Genomic DNA, 25,205 nt, shown 5'->3' on the forward strand with positions numbered 1-25,205 from the left:
GAAGTCCCTTTGAGGACTACATGCCTGATTTTATTCGCTGTTTGTGAGTACCATTCTTTAATTAATAAATTTGGTTACTGCGGTAATGCGCAAGGTTGGTGCGCTTCTCGTTTTTGTTTCACTTTGCGGTATTGGTCGGGCTTCCCCAGCCTTGTTTGGAGCTGCACAGCCTTTAATACACTGGTGGCCGCCTTTTTCTGCTTTTGGTTCCATCTATTCATCACCGGCCTGGGTCCTAGAGCGCAGGAGAAATCGCATCTGGTCTATAAAACATATTGTGACAGGGAGGCTGCATGGTACATCTGGAACATGGGGTGGGATCACCATTGCGACCGCTGACACTAAACCAGTTGTGGTGGTGGGGTGTTAAATACATGTCTCAATTAGGGGGCTTTAACCCAGCCCCCCCTTCCTCAAACTACAAATGTGCTGAGCCCTCTATAAGGCTGCTTTACACTGATACGCTGCAGTTTACCCGCACTGCAGGTGCCACGCAGTGCGCACGCGGCTTTCTTGCAGATTAGTTGTGCTTTCCCTTAGACTTCTAACCTCTTGCAGGTGAGGTGCACCACAATTCCTGCATTCAGGAGTGTTGGTGTGCTTTCAGAAAGTGCACCAAACCTGCAGGATATGATAGACGTCTGGCTCAGTGCAGCTAACCTGCGTTGCACCCACCGATCAGTGTGAAAGCAGTCTAATAGTTGTTAACCCTTACGTGTTGTTTAATACACTGACCTTCTATTTCTAACTTTTGGATACAGCTGATCACAGAGCTAGGTAAAGGGCCAATCACAACGGCCCTTTACTGTGTGATCAGCTGTGTCAAGCCACCACTGATCACAGTGTAGACAGACTTTCTGGTTATCCAGTCTTTTCCTCTGACGCTGTGACAGCACGAGGAAAGGAAAGCCGGTAACTGGCAGCTCACAGGGGACATTTACACTGATAATCCATGCACTGATCACCAGTGCAGATCAATGCCGCCTCATCTGTGCCCATCAGTGAAGAAGAAAAATGACTTATTTGCTAAATTTTCTAACAGAAATGAAGACTTTTTTTTTTTTAATTTTCAGTCTTCGTTTTGTGTAGCAAAAAAAAACCCCAGTGGTGATTAGATACCACAAAAAGAAAGCTCTGTCTGTGCACCCAAAAAATGCTAAAAATGTCATTTGGGTACAATGTTGCATGACTACACAATTGTCATTCAAACTGCAACAGTGCTGAAAGTTGAAAATTTGGTCTGGGCATGAAGGGGGTAGGCGAGTGGTTAAAATTCAATTCAAATAAAACCTCTCCTATTTACCCATCGACAAGGTGATGGTGTACTGTGAAAACATAGAAGAGGAGGAAGGGAAGGCAGATACCCATACAGATTAGATAATGTCATCTGATGTAGTATATATTAGTACACTAAGGCAGGGTATGTAGTACAGATAATTATAATGGGCATGAAAAGAAATGACTTGATTCCTCATTTCACACACTGGATGTGGAAGGGGGAATCCTCCCCACTGAGAAGTTGTACTATGACCATTGTGGAGACTTCCCCGCCTTTAGAATTAGAGCTGCAACTAATGATTGTTTTCATAATCGATTGGGTGGCCGATTTATTTTTTTCAATTAATCGGATAAAAACTTCAAAAAAAGTTTGGTGTATAATGTAGTTATTACAGTATGTAAAGTAATTTATTCTTGAATATCTATCTGCAGTGGTAGATATAAATAACTAGCTATATGGTTAGGAAACAAAACATCTAATCTACTCTGAGAATAACAGACAAGATGTATATACTAATAGAAGTTGAATCTGGTACATATCATCAGACTTATTTAAAGAAAAAAAAAATTAAAAAAGATCTAAAACTGTTTTTTAGTTTTTCAGACAGGACTGTTATATTATGCATGACAGACTTCCTTGGCATAGGCAGGTAACTTGATACAGGCTACCTGCGCCTGCTGTCACTTATGATGGCTATACACACATTTTTTGAAAATTTGTATTTTAAGAATGTTCGTTCAATTTTCTAATCATTCGTGGGGTCAAATTTACATATGTTTTCAACTAAAGTGATGGGAAAGTTCAAAGGAGGAGAATAGAAATCTTTAATTGTAATGCCTTATATTACCTCCAGTCTATCAGCTTCTCTGGCTTCAGATGCTGATCTTCATTGCGCAGAGCCCTGTACTGAGCTGTATGTGTGTTGCACTGTGTATACTGACATGTATGGACGGTGTACTGAGCTGTATGTGTGCTGCACTGTGTATACTGACGCGTATTAACAATGTACTGAGCTGTATGTGTGCTGCACTGTGTATACTGACCTGTATGAACAATGTACTGAGCTGTATGTGTGCTGCACTGTGTATACTGACCTGTATGGACGGTGTACTGAGCTGTATGTGTGCTGCACTGTGTATACTGACATGTATTAACAATGTACTGAGCTGTGTGTGTGCTGCACTGTGTATACTGAGCTGTATGTGTGCTGCACTGTGTATACTGACGCGTATGAACAATCTACTGAGCTGTATGTGTGCTGCACTGTGTATACTGACCTGTATGAACAATGTACTGAGCTGTATGTGTGCTGCACTGTGCATACTGACGCGTATGAACAACGTACTGAGCTGTATGTGTGCTGCACTGTATATACTTACATGTATGAACAATGTACTGAGCTGTATGTGTGCTGCACTGTGTATACTGACATGTATGAACAACGTACTGAGCTGTATGTGTGCTGCACTGTGCATACTGACACGTATGAACAATGTACTGAGCTGTATATGTGCTGCACTGTGTATACTGACATGTATGAACAATGTACTGAGCTGTATGTGTGCTGCACTGTGTATACTGACGCGTATGAACAATCTACTGAGCTGTATGTGTGCTGCACTGTGCATACTGACGCGTATGAACAACGTACTGAGCTGTATGTGTGCTGCACTGTATATACTTACATGTATGAACAATGTACTGAGCTGTATGTGTGCTGCACTGTGTATACTGACATGTATGAACAACGTACTGAGCTGTATGTGTGCTGCACTGTGCATACTGACACGTATGAACAATGTACTGAGCTGTATATGTGCTGCACTGTGTATACTGACATGTATGAACAATGTACTGAGCTGTATGTGTGCTGCACTGTGTATACTGACGCGTATGAACAATCTACTGAGCTGTATGTGTGCTGCACTGTGCATACTGACGCGTATGAACAACGTACTGAGCTGTATGTGTGCTGCACTGTATATACTTACATGTATGAACAATGTACTGAGCTGTATGTGTGCTGCACTGTGTATACTGACATGTATGAACAACGTACTGAGCTGTATGTGTGCTGCACTGTGCATACTGACACGTATGAACAATGTACTGAGCTGTATATGTGCTGCACTGTGTATACTGACATGTATGAACAATGTACTGAGCTGTATGTGTGCTGCACTGTGTATACTGACGCGTATGAACAATCTACTGAGCTGTATGTGTGCTGCACTGTGTATACTGACCTGTATGAACAATGTACTGAGCTGTATGTGTGCTGCACTGTGCATACTGATGCGTATGAACAACGTACTGAGCTGTATGTGTGCTGCACTGTATATACTTACATGTATGAACAATGTACTGAGCTGTATGTGTGCTGCACTGTGTATACTGACATGTATGAACAACGTACTGAGCTGTATGTGTGCTGCACTGTGCATACTGACACGTATGAACAATGTACTGAGCTGTATATGTGCTGCACTGTGTATACTGACATGTATGAACAATGTACTGAGCTGTATGTGTGCTGCACTGTGTATACTGACGCGTATGAACAATCTACTGAGCTGTATGTGTGCTGCACTGTGTATACTGACCTGTATGAACAATGTACTGAGCTGTATGTGTGCTGCACTGTGCATACTGACGCGTATGAACAACGTACTGAGCTGTATGTGTGCTGCACTGTATATACTTACATGTATGAACAATGTACTGAGCTGTATGTGTGCTGCACTGTGTATACTGACATGTATGAACAACGTACTGAGCTGTATGTGTGCTGCACTGTGCATACTGACACGTATGAACAATGTACTGAGCTGTATATGTGCTGCACTGTGTATACTGACATGTATGAACAATGTACTGAGCTGTATGTGTGCTGCACTGTATATACTGATATGTAAATAAATAATGCATTCTCTATGCAGGCCAACTAATCGATTATGAAAACAGGTGACAACTATTTTCATAATCGATTGTCAATAAGTTGTTTCGGCCCATCAGAATACACTGATAAGCTCTGCCAGCAGCACTGATTGAGTGGGGAGGATCCATCGCTTTTAGTTCTCTGCTGGGAATTTTGAGATAAATGTGAACATTATGATAGCTGGAGGCCAGTCAAATGCCTTTCACAAGTCATGACACCAGCATTTTTTGTTTTTCCCGGAGTCCTGAAGCGAATGAATTGGTAAGCACATCTTTGCATTTTAAGTGTCCCTTTTTTTTTAATGTGAAGTGCAGGCAGACAGCCAAATACAGCTATGGAATACATATGAAAGTTGTTTTATTTGTTTCCACAGCTCTGCCACACAGCACAGCCCTGTTTGCAGGAGAGGGGACTTGGTTTTTTGTTGCGGCAGTTTCACTTTCATTTACAGGTCTTCTACCAAACCCCATCCTCCAACTGGACAGTAAGGGCTGATGTACACTGCAGCTGATAAACTCACGTTTAGGAGCTGTTCATCGTTTTTTTTCAGCAGCCCCTGAACTCACTCTGTTTTCCTATGTGTCCATGTACACATCTTCGTTTACAATCGTTTACAGGCATTTGTGTTTACAGTAGTTTTTTTGAACGCAGAAAACGTGCGTTCAGCAGTTGATTGTATCAGCGTTTCAAACACAAAATGCTTGTAAACGCAGCAAATCGCGTTTATAAGCGTTTGCATTTGAAATTTTTTAACTCTTCCAGTTCCCAGTGCTGTTCGGAGCCTATTTTCATCATGAAAAATGCATACAAAGCGTTTTCTGTTTCAATAGTTTTTATTAAGAAATTTTTGTTTTAAAAATACAACAAGCTCAAAATACGCCCACACAGGGGCAGAGCAGAATAATACCACATAAACAGAGACATCCTGTTGACTTGTGTTCGTGTAATAACGAAATGTCCAATGACGCAAAGCGTTTTCAAGGTACTCAGATGGACAAAACACTGAACACAGGATGTTCCTACCAAGCTGGTCACACGTTGTAATGACCAATTCACACCTCAGACCTCTCCCACCCTTGGAAACAAAAGATATGTCAATGACCATTCACACCTCAAATTCCTCATGAAGACCCCCTGCCAGGAGGCCTTAATGACTCCCTCCACCAGACACCTTTCCCACCCTTGGAAACAAAAGAAATGTTAATGACCAACTCACACCTAAACTAATCACAACACATCCTGCTGTCTCTGCTTCTACTCTCTGTATTTCTCTGAAACAGTCTGAAATGGTTAATAATGTACCACTTTTCAGTGCATTCTGGGCATTTGGGAGGTTCTCCTGTGCTTATCTGTAAAAATCACTTCTAAACGCAAACGCTCATAAACACGGTATGCAAATGTGGCGAAACAGACGTTTTTTAACCTACGTTTTCCAGCCGCCAGTTTCCATTGGTCAGAAGTGTCCCGTGTACCTGGGGCCTTAAAATAAAAACGCACACTGATGAACTAATCTGTTACTCTGCTCCTTTCAGCATGCTCCATGCACTGCACCACACCCGGCTCTTTGTGCTGCTTCTCTCTCCCTCTCTCTTAGTGTCACAGGACAATAGATTGCAAGAGTCTGCTACAAAGTCTAATTCAGGCACCTAAACGGCTTGTAATAAAAACGTACATTTAATGATGTATTAATGATTACATAGCTGCATTCATTAAGTTCAGTAGGGGCTTTACTGCAGCTTTATAAAGGGGCCATTAGGATCCCCAGTACCTTTGTGGACATGGAATTACAAATCCCCATTTGGCTGTGTGTAAGGCTTTGTTTTCTGTTTGTACCAATGACACCTTATAATAGTGGTGTTATGTTCTCTCCTCTGGTCGCTTTTTCATGGTAAATGTGCTTTCACAATTCAGAGAATTTATTGCATAACAATGCAGAACAAAGATGAGCTCAGACACATGCTGCCTGTTGCCAGAGATTTGGATATTGTTCTGTGACCGTGTAGCAAAAAGAAATACTTCACACAGGCCAGCTGGGTATGAAGAACTCTTAGTTTTCCATTAATATATGTCCTTCAGAATGAAGAAAGAAGTCTGCCTAAACATTTTAGGATGGGGATAATAGTAAGGCCAGGGTGTAACTCTTCATCCCCACCTACTGAGCAGCTGCATGTCCTCCTTTATCCTCACCGTATTCAGCCTATCTGTTAAATGATCCCATAGGCATTGTTATTGATGCAAATAAAGCTCAGGTAGAATAGATGGATCATAGCACATCATGAAAACAAGACAATGAAGATCCCCCCCGCCTGTACCCAAAGGACGGTTAGACGTGTGTTGTGTTCAGCCCCCCCGGGGTCCCAGGATCTAAGCTTCTAGTGTATAGGTACAGTCTTATGGAAGTGTTTAGGCAGCTCAAATTGCATTTATTTTTTTTTCTAAGGTAACACAACCTGACAAATTTGAAAGTTACCCGCTTCAGCAACTGCTGATTTTAAGTGATTGTAAATGCGCAATTTGTAAAACAACCCATTCAGATTAAAATAGAAATGAAAGGCAAAGCATTTGTGTATCGATATAAAAAAAAAGTATTTAGAATATTTTTTTTATAAGTGATCACATACCATCTGCTCTCACCTGCATAAGAGTTAGCAGATGAAAAACAGCAGCACACTGATCTTCCCAGTAAAATGCTGTGCAGGGCGGCTGTGTCAGGACAAGTCTGATCATTGGAGAGCATAGCTAGAGAACTGTCCACTGTGTTTTCTCCTGCTTCGTGTGCTCTGTTTTTAATAGGAAAGCAGAGGGACTGGCAGGATCACCAGATATTTCACACTGAGGAAGCAATACAAAGAGAACAGGCTACTTTTTCATACAAATACATGATACAGCAGGTACATATTAGGAAGAGGAAATGTTGGGTTTACTTATTCTTTAACTGCTTCCTGACCTCCCTATAGCAGATGTACTGCTACAGGACAGCACGGGTGTGCAAAATCATGTATATATACTTGATTTTGCATTTCCAAGTAGGGGGAGCACACCCTACCCACACTGCCATTCGTGGCCGCAGCTGTCAATCACCGGGGCCCAACTGGTGATTACTCGCCGGCGCCCGGTGATTGCTGAGCATCTCCGATGGGGAGGAGAACTGTTTGTAAACAAAACAGTTCTCCTGCCTGTCAACTCATGCACACTGCTTTGGATGGCTGTGCACAGCACAGTTATGCAAAGCAGTGTGATTACAGTGAAGCACACAGACACAGCTGATAGTGAAACAGCACACAGTTAACCTTTTGATCGCCCCTCATGTTAACCCCTTTCTGCCCAATGCCATTAGTACAGTGTCAGTGCTTTTTTTTTTTTTTTTTCTTTCCAGCACTGATCACTGTATTGGTGTCACTGGGGATATCAGTGACACCAAGTCAGTTCCCGCCAGTGCCAGAATGGCTGCCACAGTCCTGATATAAGTCTCTGATTGCCGCATTACTAGTAAAAATAAAGTAAATTCTATTATCTATACTGCCATTTGTAAACGCTAGAACTTTCATGTAAACCAATTGATTTACACATATTGGGATCTTTTAAAGCAAAGACATGTAGCAGGATATATTTTGGCCTATAGTTATGACAAAATGTGTTTTTTTGTTTTTGTTTTTCTTACTGAACATGTTTAATAGCAAAAAGTCCAAAATATTGTTTTTTTTCTCTCAAAATTGTCAGCCTTTTTTTTTTTATAGCATGAAAAATTAAAAAACACACAGGCGATCAAATACCACCAAAAGAAAGCGCAATTCGTGGAAAAAAAAAGACGTAAATTTAATTTGGGTGCTGCGTTGCATGACCGCGCAATTGTCCGTTAAAGTAACCCAGCGCCGTAACGCAAAAAATAGCCTGGTCAGAAAGGAGGGTAAATCCTCAGGAGGGCAAGTGGTTAAGTTCACCTTTAGGTAAAAAATGTGCATTTACTTTTTGTTTTCTTAGTAGCCTGTAAAGCATCGCACCCACAATCATCAAATTTGCAGGTGCAATGTCAGGCTTCTGCAGACTGTCAGTGTAGCTGTCTGCCCCTACATCCTATACAGGCAGGTAGTTACTTCAGTCCTGGTAGTATCAATGAAGGAGGATGCTCACCAGCACTCTCGTCGTTCATTGAGAACTACAAGCTGTCAGCCGCAAAGGCTGTCGGTACTTGTAGTTCATTCATTCAGAGAACATGGCCATGTGGATACATGGCCATACTCATTTAAAATTGTGACAGCAGGTGTGGTGAGAAGATCCCAGGCCTGCTGTCTCGTGGGGGGGTGGGGTCAGGTGGAATATCTCATATGTTCCCAAATGTGAACTTATCCTTTAAGCCCCCCAGTATACCTGCCTACACCTTCAATGTGGTGGTCACATCCCTCATAGACTGCTTTAGTCATGATTAAAGATGTGTAGGCTGAAACGCGTCAACTCCCTGTATTTGTAATGTGTATACTGTGGTTTTCAAAATAAATACAAGATTTTAGGAGAAGCAGCTGTCATGCGGATCACTTTGATAGAGTATCGTGTGGATCGGGCACCCGTCATCTCTATTAATGTGGGACTGAATGGGTAGTAGCACCAATATTTGTTTTATGTAAATAAAAAGCTGTCTGATCGCAGTTATAGAAAACCTAAGTTTGAACTGTCTGTGTTATTCCGTTGTAAAATCCCTTTGAAAACCTACCCCCCCCCCCCCAGAGTTTCTAGCTGCAGCCATCTTGAGTAAAGGCAGATGGTCTTTGTAATGCTTACTTCCTGGATATCATCTGCCCTTAGCTCAGGCATGGCAGCAGGAGGGTGTGCTCAGCTAAGAAAGCCCCTTCTCTAGATGAAAGGAACATAATACCCGTGAAGACTCCTGGGATGTATGACATCATTTTGACCTAGGCCAAAAACCAGGAAACAATCCCTGTCTCATGACAGGTTTATTTTGTAAAAAAACAGCAACAATGTAATACTTTTAAGAATATAAATATTCTTTGGAGTAGTGAGTAACTTTTGCCTACCTTTTGTTGTATTGCAGACACCAGAATGGTTGGACAGTGACTCCTGTCAGAAGTGTGATCAGCCTTTCTTCTGGAACTTCAAACAGATGTGGGACAGCAAGAAGATCGGCCTCAGGCAGGTGTGTGTGTTGTGTCAGACGGCTGAGAAGTGACCATGCTGCTGTGCAATGTGTTGATGATTCCTCTGCTGTCATTTTAAGTGCAGCTCGGCCAAATCTACTGCATGTCCCAGCTGATTGCTGCAGAGTGGATTGTATGTGAGGAGACTTTATATGCATAAGAGTTGCCTAATTCACGCTTTCCTCTCTCCATGTGCAGGCATGATCCTAAACCCTAGAGCCTGTACCTAAACTCTAGAGCCTGTACCTAAACCCTAGAGCCTGTACCTAAACCCTAGAGCCTGTACCTAAACCCTAGAGCCTGTACCTGAACCCTAGGGCCTGTACCTGAACCCTGGAGCCTGTACCTGAACCCTGGAGCCTGTACCTGAACCCTGGAGCCTGTACCTGAACCCTGGAGCCTGTACCTGAACCCTGGAGCCTGTACCTGAACCCTGGAGCCTGTACCTGAACCCTGGAGCCTGTACCTGAACCCTGGAGCCTGTACCTGAACCCTGGAGCCTGTACCTGAACCCTGGAGCCTGTACCTGAACTCTAGAGCCTGTACCTGAACCCTGGAGCCTGTACCTGAACCCTGGAGCCTGTACCTGAACCCTGGAGCCTGTACCTGAACCCTGGAGCCTGTACCTGAACCCTGGAGCCTGTACCTGAACCCTAGAGCCTGATTGTAGTTTCCATGTCTTTTGTCATGAACGTGACATAATTGGCTTTTACCAGGGCTGTGAATAAGGTGATGTGGCTGAATTCTGATAGTACAGTGAGTCCAAATCCCTTCAGGTGATTTAAAAAAGAAGTATGGGAATAAAATAAACAAACACGCATGCTCACCTAGATGGCTTCAGCATCGATCCCCCACCGACTCTTCACTGAGGAGTGACCGATCATAGACTACTGATTGATCATTTTTCAGTCTTCAGTGAGCAGAGAGCCGTTGACTGTCAATCACCGCTCTCTACTCTGTCCCTCCAGCGCTCACTGGAGCGCCGAACTATGGAGGGGCAGCAGCACACGGAGAGGCTGGGCCAGCTGCCGGTCCGATATCTGGGTGGATCCTGACATTATTGTCAGGATCCCTGCAGAGCCTGGACGGATTCTGTGACATCAGATGACAAAGGGATTTAGGCCACTGTCGGCTGAATATTGGCTCACAGGAGTGCAGAACTAAGTGAACTTCTATGATCACATCCATAAGAGATGTGATCATTGATATCGGCAGTAACAATGGATAGATCATTTTAATCATTGCATTGAAAATGTGTGTTTTATGTTCCCAGTATTCTGCTGGCTCTCTGTACCTAACTTCTGTAACCAGATATAGGGAAGACATTATTGGGTATACTTTGTTATTGTGAAAATATCACTCATGATGCTGCTGGTCAGTTCTATCCAAAGCATTTTCTTTGTGGTAAATGTAAGCATGCCTTTGAAACGTAAAGCTGAAGTTACACAGTTACATTGGTCCAGCTTGGACTAATATCAATGTATATGCCCCATACCTGTGTGATCCCTGTAGAAGCTGGAAATTGCTGTAGTGGGCACCGCCAGTTCAGTGATTGTTGCAAGATTCTGGATCCTGTGCTGATCAGCTGGCCTACTGCTTACCAAACCCTGAAGGTCACCTGCACGGCACAGGCTTCACTCGGCAGACACTGTTTTACCCGTAAGTGTAAAATGTCTGTTTGAGTGAGGAGGAGATTCCATTCTGTCAGAGAGATGGGGCAGCGTCATTACAAAGTGTTTCCTGAATGGTGCCAATGCAAAGCGAGCAACCTCTGGTGTTCACAATGCAGCAGGGCAGTCACTGTGCACAGGACCCAGAAGCTAGTGGAAGTCTCTATAGTACAGCGGTCTTCAAACTGTGGCCCAGGGGCCAGGTGTGGCCCTTTGCTTGCCTTTATCTGTCCCTTGTGGCACTATTCTTCTTGCTGACACCAACAATAGTGGTATAATTCTTGCCACTGACACCAACAATTGAGCACAATTCCTCCCACTGACACCAATGATGGGGCACAATTCCTCCCACTGACACCAATGATGGAGCACTATTCCTCCCACTGACACCAGTGATGGGGCACTATTCCTCCCACTGACACCAGTGATGGGGCACTATTCCTCCCACTGACACCAGTGATGGGGCACTATTCCTCCCACTGACACCAGTGATGGGGCACTATTCCTCCCACTGACACCAGTGATGGGGCACTATTCCTCCCACTGACACCAGTGATGGGGCACTATTCCTCCCACTGACACCACCAATAGAAGCATAATTCCTTCCACTGACACCACCAATAGAAGCATAATTCCTTCCACTGACACGAACAATGAGGCCTTATTCGTTCCACTGACACGAACAATGAGGCCTTATTCCTTCTACTGACACCAATGATGGGGACACTGTTCCTCCCACTGACACCAAGGATGGGGCACCATTCCTCCCACTGACACCAAGGATGGGGCACTATTTCTTCTACTGACACCAATTATATCAAACTATTCCTCCCATTGAAAATGGAGCAATGTTTTACTCCCTCTGACACCAGGATATTTTCTACTCCTACTGACCACAGTCCTGCCCCCCATAAAGCCTGGAGGACAGTAAAGTGGAAGTAGTAAGATGAAGAGTTCAGAATTCAGCTCGGCTAGTTAATGGAGAGGGAAAGAAAGTGAAAAGATCAGAGTGTTTATTAGTAGGAAGCAAACAAGGACAATGTCACAAAACGATTGCACTATTTTGCAAAAAGCTCCATATGCAGATAATTAACAATACGTTACAATTCGGAATTGTGGGGGTACAGGTGGTATGGGTGCTATATGCAGCAGGGGACCACACAGGGAGGTCAGGACCACACGCCTAACTAGATATTGGTAATCTATGTCAGGACAGGAGGTGTCTCCAGCACCGACACTATGTACATGTTTTAGTAAAGTGAGGTGGTTTTATTTACATTCAACAACCGGCACTTAGAAAATGTCAGTTGTCCTTAAAACTTCATCAAAATGTTCTCACAATGGTCTTCACCAAATAAAATGATAGTTCAGTGACACCTGCAACCCTGAGTGTCACAGAAACCGGACGTTAGGAAAGTCTCCCCGTTGTGGTCACAGACCAAAATCAACACACCCAAAATAAACATGCACTCTTCACCGCTCTATCCAGAAATGTTGTATCTTGCCTAAAGAGCTCCGAGGGCACATCCTCTGTGTATTCCTGAGCGGAAAGCACAATTAAAGTGTAATTCCAGCTACAACTCTAATAAAATAGAAGAGATGAGTTTAAATGTCAGGTGTTTTGTTTTTTTCGATACCCAATAGATTACGCAATAGATTTCCCTTCACTTCCTCTTCTGGAAACACAGTGGACAGTGTAGGGAAAGCCCACCTTTGACAGTTGTCACCAGACTGGTGACTATGAGGAAGGCTTCCCCTTCCTAAGAGACAAGTTTAAATGTCAGTTTGTTTGTTTCTTTTTTATGTATTTGAGTTTTCCCTTCACTTCCTCTTCTGAAAACACAGCATACAGTGTAGAAATCCCTCTCTTGACAGTTGGCACCAGACTAGTAACTCTTAGGAAGGCTTCCCCTTCCTAAGAGACAAGTTTAAATGTCAGTTAGTTTCTTTTTTGTGTATCCTATAGATTTCCCCTCACTTCCTCTTCAGGAAACATAGCAGACAGTGTAGAAATCCCTCTTTTAACAGTTGTCACCAGACTAGTAACTCTTAGGAAGGCTTCCCCTTCCTAAGAGACAAGTTTAAGTGTCAGTTTGTTTCTTTTTTGTGTGTCCCATAGATTTCCCCTCACTTCCTCTTCTGGAAACACAGCATACAGTGTAGGGAAAGCCCACCTTTGACAGGTGCCTCTTAGGAAGGCTTCCCCTCCAGTTCCAGTGACGGCTCTAAAATGTTAATTTCCTTCACGTAAAGTCAGAGTGAATATCCACAGATGAGGCCACAGATTGTAATAAAATTTTGACAGAGCTTCTAACACTTTCTGCAAAATTAAAAATGATTTGAGACCAAAGTCCTTTATTTTTAAATTTCCCGTTAGAGAATGAAGCAGTTCACAGCATTGGTTGTGCCTCGCACAGGGTGTAGTAATTAGTAATAGGCATCCTCCAAGGGATAATCATTACTGCACTTTGAAAGCTGCAGGCCTTTTGGACCCCTGTGGGTATCAGCACCAGTCCCATAAACAAGACCTTGAACAAGCAAGATGGAAAAATGGGATGTGTAATAGTCAAAGCTGACCATAAGGTGGCACCAGAGGGCCATTGTAAAAGGTGATATTTTCTCCCTCCAGTGGAACTGCTGCAGTGCTGATTGCTATGATTTTCTCATCTCACTATGTACACATGACAGAATAATGAAGTGTTTTTCTTTTTTTTTGTTACATCAGCACCATTGCAGGAAATGTGGGAAAGCAGTATGCGGTAAATGTAGCTCTAAGAGGTCCACCATTCCTCTCATGGGATTTGAATTTGAGGTCCGCGTGTGTGACAGCTGCTATGACACTATCACTGATGACCAGTAAGTAACGGTGTAAAAGCAAAGATATATGTATATCTGAAATACTGCAGAACAATTTTCAGTTGATCACTATAGAGTAGGTATTGCCCATAACAACCAATCATATTCCAGGTATCCTTTTCCTTTAATAGTTTGGTAACCTCTGTCCTATCCTCTTCATTCCAGGCGAGCACCAACTGCATCTTTCCATGATAGTAAACACAACATTATCCATGTAAACTTCGATCCCACAAGGGTCTGGTTATTGACTTCAGGAACAGACAAGGTCCTAAAGGTCAGTAGTATGGTCCTTTTAATGTAATTATATTACACATAGCAGCAGATTTGAGGTGGGGAGAGTAGTAATTGTTGTGGTGTTGTTTTTGGATCCTTTCACCATCTCCTTTCCATCTTGTCTCTGTAGTGCCTGTACATTAATATCTTCACCTCCCTTATCCTACACATTAACCCCTATATCTCCATCTTCTCACTGTATGTGACCTGTACATTAACCCCTTCACCTCCCCCTCCTGCTGTCTATTATTATTATACAGTGTTTATATAGCGCCAAAGGGTTTGCTCAGCGCTGTACATTAGCGAGGGGGGCAGAACATGAGACAAGTCTATGACCTTTATGCGCTTGTATCTAGTGCACCATGTTTTAACTATTCAATACCAGCATGTATGTTCAGTTACAAAAAAAAGTAGCAAAAAGGGGAGTTTACTTTCTAAAAAGGGGTCATTTTGTTTGCACTATCCTGGCATTTGATGTGTTTTACAGAAAGTAAAGGAAAACATTTTTTCCTTTCAAAATGTTTGGGTTTTTTCATCTTTTATATAATAAAAAATAAAAATAAATAGTTTATAAATATCAGCTAAGGAAAGCTCTGTCTCAAAAAATGATAACAAAAGATTAATTTGGGTACAGTGTTGTATGGCAGAGTCAAACCATCACAGCACTGGAAAATGATCTAGACAGGAAGGGGTATATGCAGGTTAGTACTCAAGTGTCTATGGGAATGTTTGACCATTCTTCCAGAAGCGCATTTGTGAGGTCAGGCAATGATATCGGGGGAGGAGGCTTGGCTTGCAGTCTCCGCTCTAATTCATCCCAAAGGTGTTCTATCGGGTTGAGGTCAGGACTCTGTGCAGGCCAGTGAAGCTCTTCCACCCCAAACTCGCAGAGCTTCAAGGAAGACCACACCGGAGCCTGCTGGAGAGGGGGGAGTCAGATAAGTAGCGCAACCTCTTTCTACCTCCTAGGCTTAACAAGACTTTAACTCTTGCAGTGTGAGGGGGAACCACTGCCTGTTTTTTTGTTTTGTTGTTTTACCTTTTAACAAGAGTAAATAATAATAAATGAATAATTGTGTGCTTCTGTTATCACAGCTGTGGGATATGACTCCGGTTGTATCTTGATGACGATTTATGGACAGATCCTGACAACAGACACAAGGAGTAGAAGACTGAGGACTCTGGAGTGCACCAACCAGAGAATCTAGAAGTTAAGGTTTTATATTCAGCCTTTGGAGATGAGAGCTTGTCATTTTTAACTGCTATGTTGAAAAGTGTTATTAACTAATCTGAGCCGGGACTCCTGACAGCTCCTCCTCCTCCTCCTCGTTTCAACGGAACCTCCTTTTGAATGTTTTGGTTTGCCGTTTACCATATGGAGGTTTATTGTGCTGCATTCTGGAGTTGTAATTGGCTCCCCTCTAGTGGGAATCTTTTCAGGGCTCTTCTCATTTTAACCCTTCTCAGCCCGTTGCATTTGCTCTTAATTACTTGTGTGGGCTGCAGTATTCAGGTGGCACTTAGTATGCATGGTGGCATCTTATGACACAACAGCCCTATACTATTTAGTACATGAATGGCAGCTAATTTATTCTTGGTTATATGCCGCGTTTTATCTCTGCAGTTTCACACCAGCAACATTAATGGCTAATATACTGATTATTGCAATCATCCTTAAAAGAGGATGGTGACATTTTAAGGCCATTAAACCTAAAATGCAAGGGAACATGCATAAAAAGTCACTGCTTGACTATTAAATCCTCATCCTGTGTAAGCTGAGGTATTTCTGATTGCTTTAACATTTGCTTTATGGCTGACTGCAGCCTGTTCTCTCATATTAAATGCTGGCTCAAGACTGAATGCAGTATTCAAGGACTTGCTGCACATGAAGTCACCAGCGCGTTATATTTCGGATCTCTGCTTCACTCAGCACTACTTATCTATACCGAAAATAGCTACACACCATTGCTCTAGTTTTAGTAAAATTACACCCTTCTCCCAAACATGCTCAGGTTGGAATTTTATGACCTGTGTCCACATCACTTTCCTCTTACCATTTAATAGCTGAGCCCATTTATGGTACTTCTTGCTACTGTGAATCATTGATGTGCATTCTGGTTAAAGTGTTACTAAAGTCTGTTTTTTTTTTAAATTAAAATAACAAACATGTAATACTTACCTGCTCTGTGCAGTGGCATTGCACAGAGCTGCCCTGATCCTATTCTTCTCAAGTCCCCCAGAGGTGATCTTGGCTCCTGCCTTTTCTTCATGTGTCGTTATAGCAAGCCGCTTGCTGTGTGGGCACACTGTGTCTGCTCGCTCCTGTGCGGTGTGTCCGTAGAGCCATGTTCTATAAACACACACCAGGACTTAGCCCCACCCCCACTTCCTCCTCATAGTATGTGATTGACATCAGCAGGAACCAATGGCTCCTGGTGCTATTCGAGTCCCTGTGAGAAGAGGAAGAGAGGGGAGAAGAGATGCAGAGTGCTGAATGTATTCTCCCCTCTCTTCCCCTTTACCCCTTCACATGGGGAAGGGGACGACAGAGAAATCTAAACTGTTTTTTTACTTTCATGCAAGGAATGTATTAAGGTCAAAAAGATTTTGGCTTTAGTATCACTTTAAGTCAGCCAGCTCTTGGCAATGGCCTTAAACTCACACATGGCCTTTTTTGTTTCTTTTTTTAAATCCAGTGCACCAGAGTATATTTTTTATCACTTACCTTGTATTTTAGGTTTAGTGGCCATTTTCAAAATATAAAAAATGCTATAAATATCAAGTGACTTCTATATAAAGGAGCAAATAACTTTTAAAGGAACCTTTGCTGACGGGAGACGTATAGACTACCATTGCAGACTACGTGAGCATTTTGTTGTGTGCCTTGCACTAGCTTTGGTATTCTAAGTCACCAACCTGGACCAGGTATGCAGCCAGTGGAGTCAAAACTCATCTGCGTACTTCTTCTGGCTCAGTGAAATAAAGTATTGAAGCCATTGACAGACAGAATTTCTAGGAGGAGAGTATGTCAGTCTATATATTTCTCTCAGTAGAGTATTTTCTTTAATGATTAGTCTCAATTGAGTTATGTGAGTTAGCCCATGGTGAGTTCAGTTCTGTGTACTGAGAAATAGCTCCCAAGGAAAGTAGAACACTGCAGAGGAAAAATGTGGATATTCCATGGAAACCAAATATTTATTCAGGGATCTCTGTGTAAAGAATGCGGATTATCATGCTTTGGTATTGTAGCCTTAACTCTTGGACTTTAGGTACTGAAAGATATATTCATATAGCACTTCCTTTATTCCAAAGGCACGCATGGGCAGTGATGGTAACAAGACAAAAAGGATCAACTGATGACTTCCTTCACAGCCAACTGAGCCTTCTTTCACTGGAGATACCTGTAAGGCCATTGGCACCGCAAATGCTGCTCTGTTGGAAGGACCAGTGTACATCTCATTAAGGAACTAGATAATAAGCATTTATTTCTGTGGATATCATATGACACAACTCTAATTCCAGATGAATACTTAGAACAAAACCAAGCAAATCCGCTAAAATTAATGTCAAGGAGTAGCAGAACCAGGGATATGACGAATGTTGGTTGGAGTCCCACATGCTCCTTTCTTTTCACGTTCAAAATACATCGATGTGCTTGCCTTTAAACTTTGAACATTGGAAACTTAGTTTATATTAGAATAGGAATATGACGGTATTAAGTCAGTAGTATCTGGTGAGCCAGACATACCAAAGTATTTGGGTTAGCCATTTCAGGTGGTTATTTTGATAGCTAGATTATACAGATCATCAGATCAGTAATGTCTTGGTATTATGCAAAATCTGTATATACTGTATTGTGTAATAAATTGCATCAAAATAGAGGAATATTAAATCTGATCAACTTGCAATTCCTTTTAGATTCACCTTTTGTGGTAGCACCGATATGAGAAGAGATCCCATCTTCCTAGTGAGACAGCAGATAGAGAATTTCCTTCCCTACCACATCCCCCAGTAATTTTAAAATTATGCCACAAGTGCAAAAGTAGGTGAAGTACTTGGAGGAGTTCTAAAATGGGAGCTACAAGTAATAACACCAAAATGTCACAAAAGAAAAATTTTATACATTGTATATACACTGCTATCAGTGTATAACATCACCTCCTTTATCTGAGTTCAGCTGCATACACTGGGGTTGATTTACTAAAGGCAAATAGACTGTTCACATTCCAAGTACATTTGCACTCTGTTAGGGCATTTGCTCTAGTGCTTAGTAAATGGGAAGCTCTGCTGGCTTCCATCATCCAATCCTGTGCAAGCAAAAATGCAGTTTTTGTTTTTGTGATAGGGGTATTATTTGCAAAGTGAATATTCACCTCATTTACTAAGCTGTGGAGCAAATGTCCTTGGAGAGTGCAATTGCACTTGCAAAGTGCACAGTCTATTTGCCATTAACTAAAAACAAATCCACCTTGTGGCAATGCTCAGCAGGCAGCTGTTTGACTTTCAAAGTAAAATATTCCTTTAACTTGACCATGTTATGGCAGAGGCCTTTCAGCCCAATCTCAACACTTTAAAGAATGGCAAAATAAAGAGCACCAGTTGCGTCTTCCTTAGACCTAGTTTTCAAAAAGTGACATATTGTACAGTATGTTCCAACTTGGAGCTCATTCAATAAAACAATAGTTGTAGCTTTCCAACCATTCAAAAGGTAAAATACAGGGTATGTTGTTGCTGACCATCTGAAAATGCTTGTTTGCATTACTAAAAACATGCGTAACCTGATAACTCCTTTTCCAAGAATCCTGCCGGACAGTTCACACGAGATGCCTTCTCCCACCTGCAGGAATCCATTCACTGAGAGAGGCTTCCAGAAACCAATTGTTTCACGAATACAAAAGATGACCATTAAAACAAGTAATACATGACAAACTTCATGTGGGAGCTAACTGTCCTGGAGGATTTTTGGAAAAGGTAATAACTCCTGTTTTCCCATAATCCTCCTCCAGGAAGGGTCACATGAGACCTTAAAGATGTTACCAGAGTGGGACTATTGTTTGAAGCGCCTTCCTTCCAAATGACTGGTCCTGAGTGAAGAGGAGGTCAGTGTGATGGCAGACATGCAGATGGGTTTGTCTGGTCTTATGAAAGTATTAAGGTTTGACCATGCATCTGCTTTGCAAATCTGCTCATTTGTAGCACCAGCCTTTCCTGGCAAAGATGTAGACAGCACCCTAACTGGGTGTGCGGTGATATGTATAGGACAAGTGTTATCCACAGAAGTGTAGGTCAGATCAAGGGCGGACTTACAACTCATGGGGCCCCGGCAATAGGGAATCATGGGGCCCGTGTCCTTGCCCACACTCAAAACACACACAAAAAAGCCTATAGAAAGGTACCAGGGGCATTTCATGGGGCCCCCTACTGACCCTGGGCTCTCGGGCAGTGCCCGAGTTCTTGAATGGTCAGTCCGCCCCTGGGTCAGATGCATAGTTTTCCATATATATCTGGCTGTGGTGGATTTTGAAGGGGTTTTTTTGGCCCCTGCTAAAAAGCACAAACAAGGTGATTGATTTTCCGAAGTCTTTAGTAGGATCAGTATAATGCATCTGCAGATGTCTATGCTAAGAATCTCTGCTTCTTTACCTTTTGGTTTCTGGCAGAAAGATGTTAGAACTATTTATTGATTCCTGTCCAACTCTGTTACCAATTTGGGAAGGAAAGAAGTGTTAATTTATATTGGGATAATGTAAAAAAGGGTTCTTTGAGGGTAAGCTCCTGAAGCTCACGGACTTGCTGAGTGTGCATTGGTAATGGCCACCAAAAATGCTAGTTTTCTAACAGTCAAGTGCTTGATAGATGACTGTCATTGGCTCAAGAAGTTTTGTGAGCTCTTGTAGCACTGTAGAAGGATGCCATGGAGGAATGGCCAAACTTTGAACAACCTCTTAACTAAGGAACTGTTGTGTCCAGGAGCAACGTGAACATTTAATGTACCGTTTAATGGCTAGATATACACTTGTGTCTGCCTCTATTTTAGCATGGATTTTGACTGGATTACAAGAATTTGTACTGGTCCAGCTAAAATATGATCTCCACGCTTTCTTTTAAAAGTTTCTTGTTACTGTCTTTCTGCTGCGTAAAAAAAACGTACAGGTTACCTTGTTTGACAACCATTTCTTCCTTAGGATCTTTCATTCAGGATCCAAGCTAATAGATTCTCCTTCTACCCCTCTCCAGGACCTCTGTTACAATAATAAAATAATCTTCCTGAAGGGAAGATTACTGGAGGTTTCTCTGTTTACAGAAGAATGGAGAAAAACATGCTTTTCATATTCAAAGTGATGCTACCAAATTACAGTGCATTTCTGTGTAGATCCTCTTGACTACTCTCCATAGAAGATTGTTTGGAGGATGGGGTTGTTTGGAGTCTAAAATACCACAAATGGGCCATAGCCTTCAGGCCTGTCACATTTCCCTGATTGTTGGGAGAGATAACAGAAAGAGAAAACACATCCACTTTTTTGTTCTAAGTTGTCACAAATAAATCAGTTTGGCGCGAACCGCATTATTTCACTGAATCCTGGAAAACTTCCTGATGGGAGTTCCCTTTCACCTTGTTTGAGAGGGACCCTGCTTAGTCAGTCTACCTTTCAAATTGTCTATGACTTTTATGTGGATTACTGCAATTGAGTAAAGATTTCTTTCTGCCCAGTAGAGAATGGATTCTGCCATCCTTTCAGACATTACAGATCTGCTACTTTCTGGTGAATCTAATCTGCTGCCGTATTAGTATTGTCCAAGAAGATCCTAACGTGTTTCAGGGTTATTTTTAAGCTGAAGTGGCAGAGGGCTTCTCTCACTGCTTGAAGTTCCCTCATATTCACTGTTGCGAGAAATGAGTGAGAATTTCTCCAGGTGCTGGCGCCAGTTTGATCTTCATCTCCACTGGGGTACCCCTGTAACCATCCCTGCATCAAGTGTTCTTGAGTCTGCCACAAAAGGGATTCTATCACCTGGGCAGATATGTGAATGGGTCCTTGTCTGTCCACATCTGTAATACTGGACTTTGTAAATGTCTCCTGGAATAGCTGCTGTCATGCTTTCAAGAAGTAACATTGCTTTTCTAGACAAGTACAGCGTCTTGACCACTCCAACTGGTTTACAATCTTTAGTATACGATCTTTCGTATCCTATCATGGCAGAAAGATTTTTGTACAGTCTAGGAGATATCCTGAATTATAGGTTCCTGTTTTACTTCCACTATGGAAGACGCAAACATCGACATTTGCTCCACCATGGTGAAAATTCTACGATCAAAGCTAACCTAATCAGTAATAAACCATATTACCTCTGATGAAGGACCTGAAGAGGTCTGAAATGTGGTAAAATCCTTTATGGACCTCTTAGCACATTTGATTTCAGTGTTACATGCATTTTATTCCAAATCCTCCACACTGTGGTTGCTAAGGATAACATAAGTGAGCCAGAAGCACCTGTGGACAAACTAGTTCCCAGAAGAAGAATTGGGAGGATCGTGGGTATTGGGTCTCTTATACAAGTCTTTTTAAATGTATGATTCTGAAATAATACTCTTGGTTTAATTTGAAAACTACACAAGGTGTAGGGCGCTAGTTTGCTCTCCCTTTATCTGTGGTGGAGAATGGTGAGGACTGCCCTGTGGCAGAAAGCATGGGTCTGAACCTAAAACCCAAAAGAACAGAGAAGAGCATGGCTATGCTATTATCTTCCTACCTAAGAGGTAATGGTTTTATGTGATCTTTGACATTGTGTCCTTGATGGATAATATATATATATTTAAGCTATGAACTACAATACTAACAGGGACAACTCGGACTTTAAACTGAGTGGGCAATATTTTTAAATTGCTATGGTGAAAACATATAAAGGTTTATGAGGATTTTGAACATCTATTAGTACTGGGACATTCATTATTCCTTGGAAATTGTATTTCTTTTCTGTAAAAAAAAGAACAATTGGGGGAGCATGGAAACTGTATGGATTGGAGCAGGGGCATATTATATTTTGAGTGTTTTTGAATACATTGGAGTGTGTTGAGTGTGATCACTAACTTAGGAGGATTGTGGGTGAGTTCTAGCTATTACCCCTCTTTGATAATACTGAGGTCAGTTGGTTGGGGCCTGACCGGACATCCTCTTTGGCATCACTTGAGTTTTAGAGGCTACATCTGCAGGCTTGAAAAGCAAGCTTCCTTTGTGTGGCTGGTGTGATTTTTGGTTGTTCTTCCAAATCGTGTTATTAAATCGTTGATGCTTGTCTGAGAAATCCCTTCTTCCTATCTGAACCAGAACATTAAAATATTTTAGAGATCCACAAACAAGAGCTTTCCATCAAAAGGCAGGCTACACAGTTGGCATGTGGATGGCAAATCACCCGACTGCCCTGTAAACTGGATTACCTTGAGCAGTCTTTCTTGTAGTCATATGGACTGATTTGGCCAAAGCATCTATCATGTGAGCTACGTCTTTTCCTATAAGTTGTGATTCCAGAACGGTTTTTCCTGTTGATGTCTCGGGTAATTGGGCTTGGAGCTGTTCTAACCAAAAAGCTAGATTTCTTGCCATTCAGGAAATGGCTATCGTGAGTATTAAATGGTGAGAACACAGTCAATACCTGCCCAGCAAAAGGAAACAAGGGAAAGGGGTAAAACGACTAAAAATTTACAGCTTACAAATCATGTAAATTCTGGCATAGTGTGAACTGCCAATCCCAGCAGTCACCGATTATGAGATACTGTCAAAATTCTGTTCTCTTATAGATGTGGCTAGGAAGGACCAAAGGAACACTGTCCCTTAACCATGTGACGCACAGGCATTACTCTCCAATACACTGGAAATTCGTCACAGACCTGTGCCCACTGGGATGGTCCTCACTTGCAACAAGGCCTCTTCTGAGATGCTGGAAACATACTACAAACCACCTCATGAGGACCACCACATCCCTGCTGCTCCGGAGTGAGGACCGAAGCAGTTGTGGATACACTGCTCCTTACTGAACCCAAGTCTGGGAAATTTACACAACCAACCTCCATTGAGTGGTGGGAGGGCAAAATGAAATACAAACCCTTCAACTAAAGGAGTTCTAGCTGACAAGAGAGGGATAAAGAAAGCAGGAGGGTTGAAACTAGGTCAGTTACTTTTGAATGCGAAAAGACTCCAGTAGAGGATTGGTTGCAGGTCACTGATGGGAGAAAAAAAATGGCTAAACATGACCAAAAACGCTACAATGCCTTTCCGTCTGCCTCAGGGCCTTCCTAGCTTGTCCTTGACTGCTGTGGGGGAGATCTAGGACACCCACAGCTGACCTCTGGGGAAGAAAGAAAAACAAAAGGAGAAAGCGTGTTTGCAGGAAACCCAACTGCTGGTTCTTGGGAACCCTTTAATATCGCTCAGTCTTGTGTTTCCTTCAGGTGGACAATGCCATCTCTCATGTGATCCATACTGGAGGCTGACTATGGCAAATATTTGCTTTGGGTGGATTAGTCAATTAATACTCAGTAATTTGCAGCCGGCTGTTATTTTAATACAGATTTAACTTAAAATAAAGGGAATTATCTTTTTTTTTAGTACAGTGATTTGCATGTCGTTGGGAGATGACCCCAAGGTCACATCTTCTGAAATTGTGTAAGGCAAAATTTGTCTTTTACACCATTGCATTGCTGCTATGTTTTATCTTTGTTTACAAATGGCGTATTAGACCACAAGGGACCAGATTGTACTTTGTAAACCCTAACTGAATCTTCTTGAGCTTTTAAGTAGAGAAGCACTTGATTTTTATGTTTTCTGATTCCTGTCCATGCTTATTTTATGAGAAGTACTTTGTTATGGGAAATAATTTGTTACTTACTACTAGCGATAAATAAATAAATAATCTTGTCTTGTGTTTTCTTTCTTTTTAATGCTAATAGAGATGATTATGTTCCTTGTGATATATCGCTAATGGTACATTCACACATTGACATCCTGGTGCATTGCATCAATGTCCATCATGTGTTAACATGCAATGCCTTAAGGTGGTCTATACAAATAAACAGACTGGCAACAAGCAAGAACGTCCAAAAAAAAAAAAGACCAGTACTGCACTGGAGTGCCACTCAAAAGTAAATGTCACTTTAATGTGCTAAGACACGTAATGTGAATTGCGGTAACAGACTGCACTGAAGATTTGAGTAGGCCATACATGAAAACCAAACCCAAAATGAATATTGTATCATCTAAAAGAGCTACATCAATTTTATTTCAAGCGTATGGCATTATTAATATTTTCAGTATATTTTAAGTGTACCTAAAGGCAAAACTTTCTTTTATTTTGGATAGAGTAAGGGAGGGTTGTAACCCATTTTTTTTGTTTTGCCATATGTGTCCCATTGGTGAGGTTTCCATTCACTTGCTAACATCTTTTCAAGGCTGCTTTCTCTGTTTACTACTTCAGTTAATGACTGACCTGGACAAAGTGTGCACATCATGTGTCAGGACCCTTCTCTGACTCTTTGCTTGTACTGAGTCAATAACTGTCCTAAACAGCTCACAGATGATTCAGTTTTTTTTTGGTCAACCAGAAGGTTTCCCCCATCCACACACTTGATGCAGATAGGCGAATCGTTCCTGTTGAGCTTATTGGGGCAGATTTACTAAAATTGGAGCACACGGAATGGTGTTCACCTGTACATAGTAACCAATTAGCTTCTAGGTTTTAATGTCAAAGCTTAATTGAAGAAGATTGGTTACTGTGCACAGCTGCACCAGATTCTGTGTGCACCAATTTTAGTAAATCCCCCCCCCCCCCCCCCCCCAGTGTCCCGACAGTGGGGCAACTTCCCTGCCATCAGAATACACTGCTCAGAACTGTTGACTGTGCTGATCGAATGGCATTTATCCAACAGCCTGGTTATACGTAAGTTGATTTCTGTACAACCACTTTCCCAATATATGGATTGAAATTCAGCTAATTTTCAATCCATGTTTGGCCAGCTTTAGTAAAAGATGCATGGTTAAAAATGA

The 25,205-nt window shown here is 42.0% G+C and overlaps 1 protein-coding gene across 1 annotated transcript in view; it reads left to right on the forward strand.

Moving 5' to 3' along the window:
- Positions 1 to 24,080, forward strand: part of WDFY2 (WD repeat and FYVE domain containing 2) — a 116,040-nt gene extending 91,960 nt beyond the window's left edge. The window contains 4 exon segments of the mRNA XM_089680328.1: positions 9,265 to 9,366; positions 13,763 to 13,893; positions 14,059 to 14,167; positions 15,262 to 24,080. Of these exon segments, the coding sequence (XP_089536454.1) occupies positions 9,265 to 9,366; positions 13,763 to 13,893; positions 14,059 to 14,167; positions 15,262 to 15,291 (372 nt within the window). The 3' untranslated portion in view covers positions 15,292 to 24,080.
- Positions 24,081 to 25,205: the final 1,125 nt, after the last annotated feature.

Source organism: Staurois parvus, unplaced genomic scaffold (assembly GCF_062004578.1).
Source record: "Staurois parvus isolate SC_StPar_1 unplaced genomic scaffold, SC_StPar_1.0 ptg000242l, whole genome shotgun sequence".
Lineage (NCBI taxonomy): Eukaryota > Metazoa > Chordata > Amphibia > Anura > Ranidae > Staurois > Staurois parvus.